The following is a 20,261-nucleotide window of genomic DNA, read 5'->3' on the forward strand; positions in this document are numbered from 1 at the left end:
TATGTAAAAAAAAAAAAAACTCATTTTTAAAAGCCACAGGGAGCCGCATCAGAGGGATGAAAGAGCCGCATGCGGGTTGCCGACCCCTGGTCTAGACCAAGACCACACCCCTAAATGCATTGAAGCAGCTGCCATGTGATTGGTTGACTAGATAACTGCATTATCGAGAAATTTAACAGTTCCTAATAATCCTTTAGGTGAGTGTAAAAGGGAGAGTTTAAAACTAGGTTAGTTGCCAAACATCGGTCTTGAGTACCATGAGTGAGATGCTAAAAGGTTATGAGAGAGAACTGCAAATGTAGATATGCCGTTGTGCACTGTCTACAGGGAAGGAAAGAAATAGCTTCTGAACAGATGCTAGCTGCAATTTCTACAGGCAAAGAGCATTATCCAGGTCCCAGACCTCTGAATGACATCGGCTGGCTAGGGACAGATGCGTCACTCAATGCTGATTGGTTGAGGCAAAACAAAGGCCGCGGTCAAAAAATGCAAAAAAATTACCTCATAAGTCCTTTTCCCAACCCCTTTTCCTTAACCCCGATGGTAAACGTCGTGAGGTCAAGGAAAGGTGTGGAAGAGAATTCAAAAAGGAAATGGGATAAGACGACAGCGGTGCGAAGGGAATCCGACTGCCCTTTACACTCGGCTGTAATCATGCGATGGCGGATGTTATTGACGTAGGTCGGCCAGCGCAACTGGATACTTCGCCCTGTGCGTTCTAAACGTGGTGTTTCATGCAGGCACGTCGTTTCACGTGAAGCACCCACTGCATGTCATTTCGTCGTTTCTTGTATGAAAGGTGTTCAGCAAATAAAGTTTATTTTCATTATAGGTTGCTCAGCTCACCCTCCTGTCCACTCATTTTTATCCACATGTGTGGAAATAATTGTTACATGTATGCAAGATAAGCAGAACGCGTTAGACCTATGACATAATGACCTATGTTATAAGGGTTAGATGGTTGCAGGTGGGTGACAGAAATACATTATTAATGAGGACAATATTCTCTAAACTGCAAACAGTCTGCTGCTGCTGCTGTGTGCATTTAAGCACGAGGACAGCGGTAAACCGCGTCACTCCATTGATTATTTCATAAGCTAGAAGTCGAGTTATGTTTTCTGCCAACTTTATAACTACAGTTTTTAGTTGTGTGGCGAGGCGCAATGTCTCACTGAAAATAAAATGCACGCACGGTGCGTACAGGATTACGGCGCTACTGCGTACCTTATTATGAGCGGCGAAATGGGGATGGGTGGCTTTAAATTTTGCTGCCGGAAGGACTTGTGGGACAGCATTATCTCCTTTCCTTCTGTGAAGGTTGGTCCACTGTATCCTATGCTAAAGGAGGTAACAAAGAAAGCAATGAAGCACCTTTCCTCATCACTTAGACAATTCAAATGGCTCTTATCATGGCAGCCATTTAACTACTTCCGGGTAATTTCACTCCGTTATGAACCTTCCTAAGAAAATTTGACTATTCGACCGCAGTCAAAGACAAAAAAAACAAACTCTCCTCCCAAGAGGGCTAACATGAACTCTGTGTCAGGCTGAATAGGTAAAAAGAAATGAAATGGGAATGTCAGTTTCCGGATTATTAGGCTTAATGCAACAACAGCACTTGTTTTCTTTTTTTGCTAATGTAAGGACTTCCCAATGTTACAACTCAACACCCTGACTGCTATTAATTAGAATAGATAGAATAATACAAATATCTTAAAAGCGTTGATCTAAAATTATCTATAGAACCAACAGCAGCATTAGTGCTCTGTTGATGCACAAATGTAGCCAGAGTTTCTTGACAATGACACGATTTACATTATTTTGACTGTGGTAAGGTATACAAGCGTGTCAAAACTGCAGAAGCTATTTATGTCTTTGCCTGGAGGCTACATCTGCAGGTATGAACCTGGTGTTACTTTCCTCGCCTTAGGGTGAAGTAGGTTGTCATGTTTAGAACTGGTATAATAACCATTCCCTTGTGAAGAATCTGCCGCTTGCATGAATGATTGTTGTGTGACTTTGAGTGTCGGCTCCATGAGGTGATTTGCAACGACAAAATAAAGTCCATAATGATGTAATAATCAACGGAAAGTCTCTAAAACTAAACCAGACACTGCATTAAAAAAATAGTTACCGTGGACACAAGCTGAAGCTAACCAACTGGAATATAATAGTCATATCCAACATGCAGAGCTTTGAAATGCTGTCTCATATGCAACCTACGGTAACATGACCAACCTTTGCAGCAGTGCGGATTTACCCGTTTCAAAAACGTAAGCCCCTTTTTCATGAAGGTTTTATGACATTTTGTCTACACAGAATCAACATATGCAGCCGCCTGCACATCCATTATATATGCAAATACCATTCTCATACAAGGATGAATACACACATTTGCACTCGCACAAAGGCACATACATAATGCTTGTCTAACCTCTGTGCAGACACACAGCAGCACAGCTTACAAGCCACCAATGAAAAAATTCCTTCTAGTTTGTGTGAAGACCGAAAACTAAAAGAGTGCATGTAGGTCCATCACACTACTATTGATTTAACATCATGCTACATGGAAAACAGATCACAGCAACCTTTTTCTACATGGGTGAAAAATCAATTGATTAAACACTAGAGGAGCTGATGTATTGCTGCAACCTGCTGCTCACAGCCTGTAAGTGCATGGCTACTTATTGGACTGAATAGTCTTTCTTGTCACACCAATTGGATGTGGCTGTTGCCGATCTTTTGCCGTTTTCATTCCTCTTCTTTATTCCAAGTGTCTACAGTCAACGTGCTTCTGCAAAACTCTCCCTTGGCTGTTACAATAGTTAATATGTTTGTCAATGCAAATGTGAAACGGCAGCCTACCGAAAGCATCTTCCGAATACTATTTCCGGTGTTTCATGTTTTCATTGACAAAAAGAAAGACTCAAACACTCAACATGTTTTTTTTTTTCTCTCTCTCTCTCTCTCTCTCTCTCTCTCTCTCTGTCCATCTGGCGTACAGACAGTTATCAACACTATGTGCGGTTTTGGGATTCAAACCCAGAACTTTCTGGAGGCAAACAAGTCAATCTACCCGGTAGGCTGTGCGGACAAAGCAGTGATGTGGATCGAGTCTCATCTGTTGCTGGTGGGGGCTCTCGCCCTTGGTCTGGCCTTGCCTCAGGTAACTCCACACACACACACACACACACGCGCTTACAAAATTCAGGCTGTGCGCTAATTGGCGACACTCATTTGCCTTTAGTAACCTCAAACAATTCAGGGCAGAAATGGCTCTAGCCTTGTCTTAAATACACATGCATGTACGCACGCACGCACGCATCAACTGGAGGCTCACCAAATTCAGCATGTAGCAATCAACATATTGACAAGCCCTGCTCCGTCAAAGGCAGACTTGCATGGTGCATTCGGACGGGACTGCCTTATAGTCCAGGCAACACCTGTCCTGAAGTAACACACGTACAAACGTCAGTCGGAGAGCTTCCAACCTCTTCCTTGCGCACGATTACAGATTGTCTCAAATAGAATCAACCTTTCCTTGCACAGAAGAAAAAAAAAAAAAAAATCTTATTCTAAAAGAAACCGACAGGGTGTTAGGTTAATGTGAGGCCATTGGGATAGAACAGATTTAAAGTGGAGGGTTATACCTAGACAGCAATAACTAGGCACAATGGGACAATTAATTTTTAACTGCACATTATTCATTTATTACACTGTTCTAGACCGAAAAGCTCAGGTTAATGTGCAACTGGGGTAGAAGTCTGCGTGTGGTAATGTAAGATTACGCGCCTGAGAAAGAAGCATACTGACGATTCCTTCCTACTCACTGAGCACCACTGCACACTGCTCCTCAAATCCTAGAGCATTAGGTACTATTAATAAGTCAAGTCAACATTTTAGTTTTCCATGAAATCTAATTAGCACTTATCAAAAGCTGCCTCGTAATAACTAGCTACTGTCGCATTGCATTTTCTACCACAGCATGCGGCTTTGCCACTGGATCTTGAGCCTGATCTCGCTCGCTCTCATAGCTGGCTGATTGGGTCCCCAAAGATCCTGCTAAGAGGGAAGAATGTGAATTACCCATGAGTCCTGTCAAAACGATTGCACTAGTATTCCAGTTCGCCTTGATGTGCAGGAAATCCGACGATTACGTTTTTTTTGTTTTGTCTTTCACATCCTAACTAAAAACTATTACTAGATCTGTCTGCACAACAAGCCACATTTAAATCAAACGTAATTATTGAAAAGCTCTATTAAAAGCTGTGTTTGCCACTGAATGCGTGTTCTCACTGTGAGAAACACTTGCTGAAGTTATGCATATAAAGTGTTATAATCTCGTTAATGTGGGTATACAGTCATTTCAAAAAGACACAATCCAAACCAATTCTCATTTCCTCTATGTTTCCTCCCTGTGCCAACTGTCCACGAGGGACCTTGAGATGCTCGGCACAGGCTGTACAGTTACAGAGAGTCTGTTCTGTAATCTAAAGTGGCTGCTACTGTCCTCTAGATTGCAGGCATCGTGCTGTCCCAGATCCTGATCTCTCAGATCCAGGATGAGATTATCTCGGTGTTGTGAGAGCAGGCCGACGAAGGGGAAGAGGAGGGAAGAAAAGAACTTGCAGTGCTCCGCTCGGCTAGTCTGATATGTGCATCTTTTTTACTGCTACTGTATCACTGCGACATTGGAGTTCTTTTCACATTATTTTTGTGCTGTTGCCTACAAGCATAACATTGTGGTGCACAGGTAGTCATCACATGCAAAATGCATGCAAAAAGTGTATATTTAATGGTAGTGCACATGTTTTTTTTTTTTTTTCTTTTTAGAGGTTTGCTAATAAAATTCAAAAGAAGAAAGTTACGTTGCTCTACAATGATTAGGGATGTCAGTTATGTTAGCTAAAATTATGATCTCACAAGTATGTAATTTAAGGCTTTTAATCATGCAAATTGGCAACATGTTTTTTAATATTGGCTCATAATCTTGTGAAATATGCAAATGTGTTCACTTACAAAGCTTAAAAAGGTCCCAAATCTAAAAGGGCACTGAGCTCTACATTGAAAAGAGAGTTGTATAAAAGAGTTTCAAATGTATTGGCCAGTGCCAGGTTTCTACCAGTTGGTAAAGGAGTCTCCTAAAGCTAACCACTGGCATATCAGATTATGGTGTTGTTTGATGTTTCTTGCATGGGAACCGCTCCGCGCACCTTGCAATGCAGTCTAGTTGTGAAGAGCCAAGGCTCTCTGCATCAGCCGCTCAGTCAGAGGGGAGCTTGGCCTCATGGCATCGCGCTCCACCAGAAGACATCTGTGATAATACAAAGACATGAACACAGATTTGAGACAAGCTAAGGCAAGCTGAGAGGCTAACCTGATCAATAATGAAAGTATAACATGGAGTACAGACAGGGGATGTTTGTTACATTATGGGATCATGCAGCTTGTATTCTATATGAACATGGAAAGACGACAACAAAAGAAAACTTGAGTGGAGCCCCAACCGCAACTACACTGTATGATGATGAAATCCAGGGCTTCAAATAGTGCAAGACTTTTCTTTTTTCTCCTATAATCTCTCAGCAGACTTTCACATACAAACACGGAAGACACACAGCACTGAAACTGGAGAAGATTAAAGCATTCTGTTTGGCCTGAAATCCCTGTTGTGCATTACCTTCCTAGTTTCTGATGGTGCTTATTCTCCGATTTCATTGTTGCATGAATGAGCAGTTGGTTGAAGATATCCCTCTGTGAACAGTGGACAAATGTAGACATAAAATGATAAAACATAACCCTGTTCCAACACTGTATATATAGTCTTTTAAACCCTTTTGTGCTATACTGTAGGCATGTATACTGCTGCACCTTGGGGAAAAGTTTTCTGAACACAAAAAAATCCATCAGCATCCATCACAGATTCATTATTCATACGTTGGTGCACTGGGCTCCACACACACAAACTATGCAGTATGGACAGAAAGGCTTTGGCTCTTATGCAGAGTGTTCTTCACCTCTGGCCTTTTTTTACACTAACATGGATTTCTGTTTTACTCACGAAAACACAGCACAGTGTGATCAATGATATACAAAGAGAAAAAAGTAAAAGCCTAAAGGCTGTATGCTTTGCAACGAGAAATAAGAACTGCAGCTTGGTTTGGACTTGAGTAATTTATTTTTTTATTTTACTTGTTTGCTTTAAGTTTACTTGTTAGTAGGGTTGGGCATCGTTTGGATTTTAACGATCCTGATTCCAATTCCGATTCTTCCTTTCAGATTCTTTGAGTGGTGGAGTTGAAACGTGTCACATGCCTATTTTCACAAATAAAGAGGAAAGTCTTATTTTGATTCAATGGTTGTTTGCAGTTTTACAGGGCTTTTTCAATGTAAAATAAAGCCACACTAGAGCGCTGCTTACTGTGCTCCAAGGCTGCAACACAACAAGCGCCTGGCCGCTTCGGAAAAACCGAAACTTGCGCATATTAAATTGGGAAGCGATGATCGGATCTGAAACCAAATCATCTAAAACCATTCCAATAAAGAAACGATTCTACTGGAATCGTAACTTTTGAAACCAATTCCATGTAGGAATTGGTTTTCGATGCCCAATCCTACTTGTCAGCCATTTCTGGGGACCTTACCTGTGCATCACTGCCACCTATATCTACCACGCGGTAGCGTAAAGGGTACAGTAGCTCCACAGTTCGATTGTAGTTGCCCTGGTCGTACTCCATAATGGCCTGACACATTGGAACACCTATAGTCCCTGCCAGCTGATGTTGCTGATTGTCCCCTGGCTCTCTGAGAAGGAAAGGAGCGGTTTATAACAAAAGAAAAGACATTTCCTGGTACAACTGGAAGGTTTCAAATCTCGCACAGGGGCAGCAGTGGTTTATGGAGTGTTGAGGTTTGATTTGTTGAGGAATAGCAAGCATATAAGGTTTATTCTGTTTTGTTATTTAATATTTTGAATCTATATACACCACTAACCTAACTGTTTCACCAGTGAGGAAAAGACACATAATTATTAAATTCATATGTGAGATCATAGTAAACAGTTCTTTCTGGAAATTACAATGTGCTATCTTCTAAAATCCCAATATTTGATACTAGAGATTGTAAACAAACAGGAAACGGTTTAAATAAACAGGACTTTTACTAACCGCTTTTTCAAACAATACAGGACAACAAGGATTTACAGGTAACTTCACACAACTAGACTCCTGTCATTTCTATAGGGAAAACTCTAAAGTTTAATTAAATGAAAGCCGTGAATGATGCTAACCAAGGCATGTCATCTCCTTCATTAAAAACACAAAACAAATTTCAAGAAAAAAAGCTCCAGGTTGGTTTATTTCTATTACAGACAGACAGGTGTATTAAGAGTATTAGTCTACTGAAGTGTGAAAGGCTCGAACATCTGAGTAGGATTCGCTTCACTGTAAGGCCAAAGAGTCAACACTGTTGTGGGGCTTTCTTGGTATTAGCTAATGTTTAGAGTCACTGCCTTTGAATGTAAGAGGAAGTACGCGAAATTACATTATAGTAAAATATGGATCATGTAAAGCTATGCAGACCAAGGTAATAAAAGTGCCACGGTATATATGTGAGTGATGGAATTAATTAAATGCAAAGCTCAAACATTTAAGAGAACATTTCTGTGTCTTACTTGGGAATTCACTTTCAAGAGCTGTTTTTCCCCTGAAGGTGCATCATTCCCAAAGTCTTGTGACTTGCATTATATTAAGCAAAAATAACTGGTTTTAAGTGGCAGCTTTTCTGCGGGTTGTACGCCTAACATAATGGAAGAGCACATGATGTCCGTGGTCAGGATGCCGGAATACATTGTAAACCGCACAACTCCACAGAGGCAGCAGCTGCTGGTACATCTGCTACAGAGGGAAGACCCTGGTCTCTGAGATGGACTGCAGCTCTGAATTCTCTATTCTGACTGCATCCGCTCTCCATCTCGCCATCCTACGCCCAGCCTTGTTTTTGTCTCCGTTTTACATCTTATGTAACGCTGAGTGGTGAGGTGTGCAGGGAAGGGAAGAAATGGTGCAGAACTTACTTAGCTAATTCCTGGAGGCCCTCCAGCAGACGCTGAGAAGTCCCGCTCTCTTTAGCTCCCAGTGACGCCATGAGGAAGTGCATGTCGTTAAACAAGGTCACGTGATCATCGTTGTGCGGCTGGGTAACCTGGAGCAGCTCTCGCCAGCGGTCCTTCACGCACACACCTGACACATTCACCATCACAGACACACAAATATTGCTTGAAGGCCACGTAAAAGGCCTGAAATTATAAAGACTTATTTTTAAAATGCCAGCCAGTTAATCCCTCTTAGTTTGAATAGAGTTGCAAAAATCAAAAAGTGGTCAGAGGTTCTGCAAATTCCAGCCATTACCAACACAGCACTTTGTTTTGTTTTTTAGGTTATTGTTTAGTTACATGATGACATGATTTTTTTTTATTTTGTTTAGTTAGCACAAAATGCCAAAAAGTGAGGAACGTGATAGTAATCCAATACACATTGATAAATTGACCATTTATTATGATTCATGTAACCCCTGTACTGTATTCAGGTGACTCATGTATGGCATTGAATATGTGCAATGTAAGAGACAAAGCGTCTCTGTGCTATTCAGACTTTATGGACATTGTGTCTCTGTGATATAATAATGCTTGACCCTGAGGATGGATACATACACACAGGCTCTCACAGCCATCCTCACTCATTCGAGCATACAGTACATGCACTTGACATACAATACAGGCCAAAAGTTTGGACACACCTTCTCATTCAATGCGTTTTCTTTATTTTCATGACTTTTTACATTGTAGATTCTCACTGAAGGCATCAAAACTATGAATGAACACATATGGAATTATGTACTTAACAAAAAAAGTACTGTACTGTACATGCGTTGCTTTGAGTCCATCTGCACATGAATGACTAAACCTACAGAAAGACACGTGTGTCCTAAAAGTGTTTATTTGATCAAGAATTGCCATCACAGCATCCATATTAGCCTTTATCTTACCCTCCATTTCCAGTCTGCAGAGCATTGAACAGGCATCTACAGTGTCCAACATGGATCCTGTGGCTTTGCAACGTCTGAACACCTAATACAGGACAAACTTTCATTATTCACCTTTGAACACTGAAGGATGTAACATGTAGCAGACAATGAATACAATAAAAAGAAAAGAAAAAAAAAAAAGGCAAGATTATATTAGATTATTAAGATTATATCTCTTGCTGGATTCCCCTGATGTGAACCGTTAAAAAATAAAATGGATTTGACTTTCATTTGCACGCACTTGCCTTCTGGACTCACAACAAGCAACAAACCCATTGCTTTTAGTCTGCATCCAATGTGTGCTGGTACATGCATGGCTCTTGAACGTACCGAGCGCGTACAGTATGTGCTCAGACAGATATACCATTAAAGTTTTGATGCAAACTCTCGATGCAAACCAACCTGAGAATCGTATATTTGCAGAGCAGCTTCGTATTGCCCCTGTGGAGGGGAGAAAGAGGTGAGAAAGATAAATTTACATAGCACCAGAGTTGAGAGATAAGTGGGGTTGATAAATTGGGTTGCACAGATGCAAACACAAATTCATCTTGCAATAAAATTAACTCCAGATTTCAAATTGCCAAGGGGGAAAGGATATCATAAATGCAAGTTCCACAAACACTCACTGCCAAATTATTCGCTTGACTGAGAAAACTCATTATAATCTTTACCTTCTCGATGAAGTATAGAGCCCAATGCCAATAGTTATGACTGGCCAGCACGTCGGATATCTGGAATTAAAGAATACATATTTCAAATGTTTTTCCTAGGGGGAGGTTTTTCAATCTGTGATTTAACTCAGTAAGCTTTAACAACCTGTACCAGTCCCCGAATAAATTAATCAGAAGAACACGCTGCCGAGAAGAAAAAGGTTGTACCTGCCAATCTTTCTCTCGACTTTCCATGAACTTCAAGCCTTTGTCCACCTCTGCCTTCATCTCATAAACATGGGCTACAGAATGGACAGCCCAAGCGTCATCTGGAGTCAGAGCGAGACCCTGCACAATAGAGTTCAACAGTTTGAAGTGAGGAGAAGCAATACAGACGCAGGAAAAATGCTGTATTTCTTACGTTAGAGTAAAATAAAATAATGGCATGCTCGAGTCCCAATCTTTTGTTTCATCTAGGAGGTGTACAAGGATCACTTGTCACATGAAGCCTCATGAAGTACGCATTAGCCATTCAGCACAGGAGAGTCAGGCCGCTGAGGGCTGCACGAGCTGCTTAGTTTTGGTGTTCGACAGCAAATTACTTTGCTTTATTGAATTGAACTGACAACCAGTGCGGGCACAGACAGCCTGCACCACCCATTTACAAAAATGACTTCAGCGTGTACAACAGACCATAATGGAGAAAGAAAATCTCACCTCCATGGCGACTTTCTCAGCCTGGTCGTAGAGGCGAGTCTCCAGGAGACCAAAGGAATACAGTCCTTTCAGATAGCTGAGGGCACAAAAATCTCTTATTACAAAATACAGAATGGAAGGAACTTTTACTCCCCTATTCGGTTTATCAAGAATGATGAAAAGCAGGTCTGGTTTTGGGAACAACGTGCCTCGATCAATAATGATGGCTAAGGGCCATAAATGAGAGTGATCTGAAGTGACCTCGCTTTCATAAATTTTTTGCTATCACCATTTTTTTGATCATGCGGATAACTGCCTTCACATTATTGCTATGCGGGAATATAGGCTTTTGTTTTTACTGAGGATTTGTCTCCCTAAATGTTAAATTATGAATCCGATTTTGCTTGGTCTGAACCATCTATATACTTCGACTATGTGTTGTTAAAGGAAAGATGTGGAAGAAAGCAATAATTTAGCCTCGCATTAAGGCCATGAATGGAACATCGAAGCTCATTTGCATGGCAGGATTCACCCACAAGCAAATATAATAATCTGTAACCACACTAAGGTAATGTAGGCCAACAGTATTCATTCTTTAAAGTGCTCATATTATGTTCATTTTCAGGTTCCTAATTGTATTCAGAGGTTGCACCAGAATGGGTTCATGTGGTTGAATTTTCAGAAAACACCATATTTTTGCTGCAGCTCCTCTTTTCACCCTGTGTGTTGAGCTCTCTGTTTTAGCTACAGAGTGAGGCATCTCACTTCTGTACCATCTTTTACCCCTTTTCCACCAACAAGAACCAGGTGCTGGTTCAGAGCTAGAGCTAGTGCTGGTTCGGAGTTGGTTCGACTGACGAGCCTCCAAAGAACCGGTTTGCTTTACCACAGGCTGAAGAGCCAGCACAGAGCCAGGTCTTACGTCACTGTATACGTCTCATCTTTCCCAGCAACGTTAGCGTGGCGGCGCCAAACACAAACACACCATCAACAATGGAGGACGTTGCTTTGCTATTGATGTTCATGGCTTTGCGGACCTACATCGGCATCCAACGTGTTTGCGCGGCTCGCCTTTGTAGTGCAAGAAAGCAGCTTGTTTCCTCCTCTGACCACTGCTGTTGTTTAATCGCGTCCAATTGTGTTTATCTGCCAATTCAAAAATGGCGGTCACAAGTTTCTGTTGGTCTTGTTGGTCACGGTAACCCCGCCCCCAGCCGCTGACGTAAGCGGTTCTTACTTCTGGCCCAGCAATGATTTGGTGCTACTTAAGAACCACTTTCACTGGTTCGGGGTTGGTGCTTTGGTGGTCGAAAAAACAAACAACCAATTTGAAACTAGGCTCTGGCTCCGAACCAGTACCATCTCTGCCTTGGTGGAAAAGGGGTATTTGTTGGGGGTCGCACATGCGCAGTAAGAGGGAGTGCCACGCTAGCAGCTAGGCGAGCATTATATTGTGTGTTACAAAGTGACGCACGTCCGTCACGGAAGTAAAGGCTGGACTACTATAGAGCTGTTTGGAGCAGTTTGGGAACAGCGTTTTCTGTTGGAGATGGTAAGTCCCTTTGGGGTGGACTTTGGGCTTTTTCACTTTGCAAACCTATAACGTGCACAAAAAAAAAAAAAGATATATAACACAATAAAGGAAAGGGAAAAAGCCAAAAAAAGCAAATGTGTGTAAAATATCAGAAATAAAAGAGAAACATAATTGCAAATTTCATTTGAACAAAACGCTTAGGTTACTAAATACTAGGGGTGTGACGAGACGCTTACTCCACGAGACGAGACACATCACGAGATTGGGTTCCCGAGAACGAGACGAGATTTCTCGTCGAGGTGAAAAGTTGTCTCGTGAGGCAATGTTTTAATCTCGCGAGATCTCGTACAACGAGATCTCGTCACACCCCTACTAAATACTATTACTTTTATAGCTTTGTGTGGATGTGCACGATCAGATTGCAAGTTGTGTGCCAACTGTTGAAGTGAAAGATGCACTGTGCACGGGAGCGATGGAGAGACAGATATAAATGCTAAGGGGGGACTTGTTGTCATTCTTTTGTTTGACTTAATGTGATAATGTAATCATTTGCACTGTGATTATCTTTATCATTTAGTTTACTTGCCAAAATATAATGCTGAAACTGATTACAATGTTTCAGCATTTGTTTCATGACTTTTAGGTTTTACGCTGCAGGTTATACGCTGCTTACAACTTACAACTCGCGAGATTAAAACATTGCCTCACGAGACAACTTTTCACCTCGACGAGAAATCTCGTCTCGTTCTCGGGAACCCAATCTCGTGATGTGTCTCGTCTCGTGGAGTAAGCGTCTCGTCACACCCCTAGTATTTAGAAACCTAAGCGTTTTGTTCAAATGAAATTTGCAATTATGTTTCTCTTTTATTTCTGATATTTTACACACATTTGCTTTTTGGCTTTTTCCCTTTCCTTTATTGTGTTATATATCTTTTTTTTTGTGCACGTTATAGGTTTGCAAAGTGAAAAAGCCCAAAGTCCACCCCAAAGGGACTTACCATCTTACAACTTTTTTGTGTCTACTTAGGGGTAGCGGAAACAAGTTGTGAACACAACATCAACGTATAATAGACATATAATAGTTGATATGGCAAACAGTTACTTATTTACACATCCATTCAAAGACACCTTTTATTGGTTTCTCCTCCTACAGTTTTAAAGCTGCCAAGATAAGCTAAATTCTATGTAATTCTTTGTAGATGCTACGACTTAGCATGCTTATTGATAGCCGTTATACTTTAAGAATTATTACGATTTAAAAACAATCCCATAGACGTTTATTGTATTTCAACTGTATTTCAGCTATTGTACAGAGTATAAACTATTCTCTTTTCCCCCCCAAAATTCCCAGTATTGCACATTGTACATGTTATAATGAGCATATGTGCAGCTGGTCAGGTTATGAGTTATTATGAGTTATATAATGCATTAAAACCTATGGAGGCCCATTCACACCCATTGTATTTGAACTGTAAGATTGCATCTGTCTACAGTACAAACTCCATTCAAGTTGTAAAATGCTCTTTACTCCACACTGTACATTTAGCTCATTGCGCAGTTAGGAGTTATACAATACATTAAAGCCTATGGAGGCCCATTCAGCCCCTTTGTATTTATAACTCTGCAATGGTATACAGTACAACCACCAAGCAAATGTAACACATTAACTGTGGAAACACTCATCATGATGACACACACAGTTTATGTTATATTGCATGTATTAAAGCTTGCGTTTTAAAGCCCCCCTTGACTCCCACTACGTATATAACTAAGCCAATACGTTGAGTTTTCATAGGATTATAAAAGTTATCCAAAATAGGGGTGGGTTAAAATCGGTCTTTGTTTGAGTGATCTTATAGAGATGAATAAAATCCCGAAATCAATCTTTTAATATATACACTATAAAACTTTTTGGGGGTCAAATCTTTTTAATGTAAACATTAACCCGGTGCATTATAAAAACATATTTGAGGTTTGCTTCTTGCTTGTACAATTTACAGCCACGTTCTGAGAATCTCTTTTATATCCAAAGCAAAATTGGTATTTTAACGTAAATTTCCCTAACCTTATTGATACATGTTGGTATCAAATCAGAAATGTTATCGAATCGGGATTTGGGAAGTCACTGGCGACACCCGGCCCAAATCCAAAATTCTTCTTTGCAATGTAAGCAGTCTTCTGTACCTGAACAAAGGCATATGTGGTTTCCAGTGGGGCAGCACCCTGGCCACAGAGTCCCTCATCTGGGTTTGGGTTCCCATGTAGAAGTAAGCATCATGAGCAAACTTGAGAGCCAGCATATCGGTGGGGTGATCAACCAGAATGTCTTCCCATACATCGCAGGCCTTGGGGAAATTTCTACAAGAAACACGAGTCACTGTTAATGAATGGCACCACATCAATATGCTTTGTGCTGAATGGAGGGGACAGAGGCCCTTGAAAAACATCCTCTCCAAGTATCCTCTAAGACAATATTATATTGAGAAACTAAATGTCCTTTCAACATTGCAGTATACCATACTATACCATGGGGACATAAGCCACTGCAGATAGAATACAAATGTAACTTGCTAGACTGTGACTCAAATTTACAGAAGAGTCTTTGGCACGTCTTTTGTATTTTCTTATTTGTTGTTCCATTTATTTAATGTAAGTACTGTTGAGCAAAGCAAGTCTTTTTTGAAAAGATTTGTTTTATAATTTTGTAAAATATTAAGTTATTTAAGAAAAGGCACTGCACATTTTTTGTTTATGTATTTGTTCAAATGCTTATTTTGTAGATTCCAAAAATAATTTTAGTATTTTGTGCATTTTCCTTGATAATCAAGTCGTCCACATGATACCATTATGTCGCAATCGTAGTGTTGAAAATCTTAATATGGTTTTTATGCTCTGGATCTGAAGCGTTACACCGCATCAAATGGGGACAGAAAAAGAGGAACATGGGGATGAATGAATATTGCCCGATAGATCAAATATTTTTGTAGTCGTCTGTTGTCTAAAAAGACTTTATTCTTTCACAGGCAAACAATTTCCTCTGGCTTGATGATAAACACAACTGATCTCTTCTCTATTTGGACCTAATGTTGACTGACTGCACTGTAGCCCCCACTTCCAAAATCTGTTACATCAAATCAGTAAAAATGTCTTTTTATTATTAAATTATTTTATTTTAGCAGGATGTTTGTACATAATGTTTTATTTTTTAATGATGAATTTCAAGTACTTATGTATGCATTATTTCAGGCTTACACTACCACTACATTTTACATGTCATGTGCGATATTTTGTTGTATGTCATTTGTGACCATGTCCAAGATGTACCATGGTACTGTCTTATGGCTACGTATTGTTTTTAAGTCAATTACAGCTGTGTGTAACAGTATTGCACAAGCAAACTTTTCCCTTGGGGACAATAAATCTTATCTTACGTAAGAGGGACTTACTGCACTGTATGCCTTTTAAAGAAATGGAGGTTATAGGGGAGAATTCTATACGTAAGAGCTAATGCCAGATGAGGTGTCCATTATCTGGAATTATTGGAAAATGGGTAAGCCAGAACCTTACAATGCACAGCCCTCGAAGGCCATGAAGACCATTATTTTATATAATATACATTACCGGTCAAAAGTTTGGGGTCACTTAGAAATTTCCATTCCACTCCATTACAGACAGAATACCAGCTGAGATCAGTTGCATTGTTTTTTTAATAAGGGCAGCAGTTTTCATTTTATTACATTACGTGCTTACATGATTGCAAAAGGGTTCTCGACTGTTGTAGAAAGAAGTGGCTGATCTTTAATGCAATATCTACATCGCCCATTATCAGCAACCATTCATCCAGTGTTCCAAAGGCACATTCTGTTTACTAATCTGATATCATTTTAAAAGGCTAACTGAGAAAACATTGGAGAACCCTTTTGCAATTATGTAAGCACATAATGTAATCTGAAAACTGCTGCCCTGGTTAAAAACAAACAATGCAACTGATCTCAACTGGTATTCGGTCTATAATGGAGTGGAAATTTCTAAGTGACTTAGAAAACTTTTGACCGGTAGTGTATATTTTCATGCATTAGGTAATCAAACTCTGAAGTTTTTTATAAGCCATAACTCTGTTTCCTTGATTTCAAACCCTTGTGTTTGACTAATCCCTGGAACAATCATTACCATACCCTAAGGTTCTTACACAATGGAAACGTTGTTCACTGCTCCAGTAACTAGGACGGACCTTAGATACGAACTGGCAACGGGAAATAATTCTAGTCCGCTCAGCTCATAGAACATTTCGGATGAGCTACGAGCCAGAAAGCTAACGTTACGCTAGCAAGATTCAAAGTCAATAACATTGCGTACGGTTGACAATCCGTTAATATAACTTGACAGTATGTTTAACAACAAGACTAGCTAGCTATCCAGCCATGTCATTATCCCAAATCAATATCAAGACTTTCACGAACCAATGATAGGCCATGCGTCAACCGCAGCCTGAAGAAGCGAGTTGAATAGCGAATGGGACGATTACATTTAAGTGATATAAAGTATCATTAAAAATCAGAGGGGCTGTGTACTTCTTGCAGGTAGTGTGTTAAAGTCGCCATTCTGTGGTGTTCAGAAGATGAGGCATCTCAGACTCCTTAGGCTGGAAACACTTTACTCTGCCCTGCCTTGGGGAACTGACAAGGGTATGTGTCCACTGTCAGAGTCATTGCCACGCTCACCATTCATTTCTATGGGAGCAGCCGTGCAATGCATTCTGGTAAAGTCTGGAGAAGTGGAGAGAGGAGTCACTCCTCATTTGCATAAAGTGGAATCCAGGCTACTTTATGCAAATGAGGAGCGTGCAGCTCGGCTCGCCGCCTCTCAAAAGCTCAGGAAAATCTTTTAAACTGACCGTAGTCGATCTGAAATGAAGACAGATTCAGCAACTGTATAGCCTATTTCTCGCATAAAATGTTTTTTTTTTTTATGCATTTTCATAAAATAAGAGCCGCCATTATGGTCCGTTTTGAAATCCGGGAGCAGACAGCTCCACATGACGTGTTTTGTCCAATCAGGTGCAGCCATCGGGGGTTGTATGAGGGTGTAGCCTGTTTTCTTTGCTGGTCAGTGGTCACTGAAGAGAAACGGATAACTGTTAGTGGCAAGCATAGCGTGCAATGCTGGGAAGTGGGGCGATCCCTTCCATGAAAACAGCGCCTATATGGACACTTATCAGTGGCATAAAGCCTCCGCAGGCTGATACTATGCAGCCAGCACGTTCATTTAGAACAGTTAACAGAAAGTTTCACTGGAACGTTTTAGTATGAGACCAAAAACATGTTTGAATGGACACGTATCAGAATCAAGTATTCACCCAGACCATAGTAGAACTGTCTTTAAAAGCCCCTAGGTGGCAGACAGCAATGCATGTTGGGATTCCCTATTACAACTTTAAAGAGAACTTATGGTCTTGAGACCCTCTTTGGTAACCACTGGCCCTTGCAAGATAAAATTATTTTTCATCCCTCCGCATTTCCTGTAGCAAACTAGCTCTGGATCTTACCCACGTGAAAAGAGCTCCATAGCCTTGACATGCAGCTTCTCTCTGGGAGAGATATCCTGGCTGCTGGCCAACTCCACTGTTCGCCTCACGGCACTGGCGAGACGCTCATTCAGACGGGTGGAGCTCGTCGTTGACACCAGCTCCAGCCCCGTGCTGATCACATGGCCCATAACTACAGGGAAAACAGATAACACTGGTCTTTTGTTCTGGACTTTCTTCCTGCAATTTAAAAAAAACTCACACTTGCAAAGCCAGATATGTAAAGGGGCACGTTTAAGTAACTGCCTTTACTGCTTAAGCCTCTCAATTTCTGTTAATGTTTAATGAAATAAAAGGTTAATGTTAAAAAGGACTTCAGGATATTTTATTTTAACGTGATGTTCCAGTCATGCATTACACTTTAAACAAGCTCTCTAGCGACAATTCTGCAACAGCAGCCAACATTTATGTGGTTAAAAAGTTTGACAAATGCTTTGTTTTCTATCCAAAAGACAATTGTGTTCCATTTAAATATTCAGATCTTTCAGATAATTAATCATAAACCTAATGACCTCGACTTTCTGTTTCTATGCTACCATAACAGAAACAAATTGGAATGGTCTGATCCTGCATGTCTTCTGTTATAGTCAAAAACAGCTTGCAAGTTCTCAGGAGCATCAATATTTGAACAACGGCTTGATTAATTCGCATGAACAATCAAACATTTAAAAACGTTTATCGGTGTTTTAAGCCCCCAACTTCTCCTTCCAGGCAGCACTGCCTGGAAGGCACTAGGATTAGGCACTGGTTATGGTTAGGGTTAGGGTTAGGTGCCTTGCAGTCAACGGTCGCAGCGCTGTCTGGAAGGAGACGTTGGGGGCTTAAAACACCATTGAGCATTTAAAAAAACTTGATGGGAGCTCAAACAAAAACACATGGCGATAAACTGCAGCATCTACAGTATATAGCATTGATTACAAGTCACACAATTGCTTAGTTTGACAGACAGGTAGTGATCAACCTCTGCTTCTCTAGGCCATTGGTCAATGCTTTTGCTAAATAAATACAGCACAGGAAGTCATTGCTAAATATCCAAGGCTTCATCATATCAGGCATAGCAGAGACTCGTGATAGCAGGAAAAGCACAGGTGTAACTAATAACATGAATTATGCTGGAGTTCCATTAATTGTCCCAGCAAGTCAAAATACCAGGGTCCTGGAACTGGTTCCCCAAAAATGCATTGCAGTCGTTAGTAATGTCATTAATTACACCTGTGTTTTATTTAGCCTACAACATATCAAAATGCTTATTTGGAAAGTGTCAGTTTAGCTGAGCGGGATCTTTGCTTTTTCCCTTCTATTTATGTGCTTGGATTACTCAGTATGCTTAGCCTAATTTGTCATTGTTTAATGACCCCAAAGCATGAGAGATGATACCCTTTTGTTTTAAGTAGGATAGGGCTTATGAAGGAATGTTTTTAATTGTGAGACTGACAAAGTATCTATTTTATGATTGCTGCTCCCTCAAACTAGAACTAGGACTTTGAGAAACTGACCTTGTCAATGTTTATTTGAAGTATAGAGGGTCATTTTTAATTAGGCTATTTTAGCAGTGGATATATTTAGCACCGTTACCTTCATCCTTTCCTTGTTTACAGATTCTAAACTTTTAACATTGAATGTGTTTATTCTGCTTCTGCGAGTTTCCACGTCTCATCAGGACTTCCCTAAGTAAAAGGTTAATTCAAATAAATGAATAATGTTAATGACCACATATTATTTACCAAAGTTAGGGTCAGCTTGCTGGAGAGCAGAAATGCATCCTTCAAATCCCCCCAAGGTTTCATCATTCCGCCATTTCACAAACTAGGAGGCAACAAAATTGAGATGTTGATTGTAATTTGATAGTTTTCAGCGATACAGATGCGCAGTAGTCTGCAGACAACATGTTCACAGTTTGTGTGTAGGCTACTGTATGTTTATGTGTAATGATACGTTTTATAGTGGAAGGCCAAGCGTTACCTGAGTAAGTATGGCGTCATACAGTTTGCAAGCCTCATTACTGCTGGTGGACAACGGAAGACCACCTGCGCTCCATGCCTGTAGATTAGGATGCAAATATAAATATTGGATATATCAGTGCAAGGTTTGTATTCATACACAGATATTGCAACACAGCACTTTTTCTGGCTTTAAGTCCGACTGACAGAATTTGTGCACACGTCGCCAACCTACAATATAAAAAGGTTTAGGTTGATTCAGCCCACTCAATAAACTGTTTTCAATGTTACTAACGTTAGTATTAATGCAAAACGGATAGAAGAAGTCCATTATTTAGACCTAGCTAGCTGAATAGCTACGTATTTTGCGTTAACTCAGAAAGCCAACAGTTTAATACCACCTATCCCAAATCGCCATATTTTCGCTTCAGTTTACTGTCAATTCCATTATGCTAACATAACTGCAAGTTATCAATCCCGAAAGCCCGTAATTTTAAACTACACGAACAACGAATGCCGTGCTATTCTTTGCCGAAATTTTTCTCTTTTTTATGATATAGCTACTTCTTCACTTACCTTGCAGTCCCTGAAACTTGAAGCCATCATTTTCAGTTGTGCAGCTTCGACTTCTCCAAACTTTCAACAACTCACTGTCACTGGAGGTGGGTCAAGTTTGGAAAAAAAAAGACCGGAAGTTAACATAAATTGGCTTGCTTTCAAAATAAGTGCATGAACAAAACGTGTAAAATATATTTGTAAGTAATAAGTACTTT

At 40.4% G+C, this 20,261-nt stretch overlaps 2 protein-coding genes across 3 annotated transcripts in view; one reads left to right on the forward strand and one right to left on the reverse strand.

Annotated features, from left to right (window-relative positions):
- The window catches only part of tspan33b (tetraspanin 33b), a 23,710-nt gene extending 17,894 nt beyond the window's left edge, over window positions 1-5,816 (forward strand). For both annotated transcript variants that reach the window (XM_028585601.1, XM_028585602.1), the window contains 2 exons: window positions 3,005-3,166; window positions 4,517-5,816. In XM_028585601.1, the coding sequence (XP_028441402.1) occupies window positions 3,005-3,166; window positions 4,517-4,585 (231 nt within the window). In that variant the 3' untranslated portion in view covers window positions 4,586-5,816. The remainder of the gene's footprint in view (window positions 1-3,004; window positions 3,167-4,516) is intronic.
- On the reverse strand, window positions 4,929-20,179 carry ttc38 (tetratricopeptide repeat domain 38). Its single transcript, XM_028585600.1, has 14 exons — window positions 20,065-20,179; window positions 19,511-19,588; window positions 19,273-19,354; window positions 17,510-17,681; window positions 14,149-14,322; window positions 10,452-10,527; window positions 9,963-10,082; window positions 9,756-9,815; window positions 9,487-9,525; window positions 9,046-9,127; window positions 8,075-8,240; window positions 6,645-6,804; window positions 5,681-5,754; window positions 4,929-5,314 (listed from the first exon to the last, which is right to left on the reverse strand). The coding sequence occupies exons 1-14, from the start codon at window positions 20,092-20,094 to the stop codon at window positions 5,227-5,229; spliced, it is 1,401 nt and encodes a 466-aa protein (XP_028441401.1). The 5' UTR covers window positions 20,095-20,179; the 3' UTR covers window positions 4,929-5,226.
- Window positions 20,180-20,261: the final 82 nt, after the last annotated feature.

The sequence above is a fragment of the Perca flavescens genome, chromosome 8 (assembly GCF_004354835.1).
Source record: "Perca flavescens isolate YP-PL-M2 chromosome 8, PFLA_1.0, whole genome shotgun sequence".
Classification (NCBI taxonomy): domain Eukaryota; kingdom Metazoa; phylum Chordata; class Actinopteri; order Perciformes; family Percidae; genus Perca; species Perca flavescens.

Bases quoted from the DNA above. Each gene is read 5' to 3' on its own strand.
- ttc38 (XM_028585600.1), bottom strand. From the start codon at position 20,094: ATGATGGCTTCAAGTTTCAGGGACTGCAAG. The intron at 19,355-19,510 runs GTAACGCTTGGC...GTTGCCTCCTAG, and splicing joins ATGACGCCATACTTACTCAG to TTTGTGAAATGGCGGAATGA. The intron at 10,083-10,451 runs GTGAGATTTTCT...TCTATTGTGCAG, and splicing joins CTGAGAAAGTCGCCATGGAG to GGTCTCGCTCTGACTCCAGA.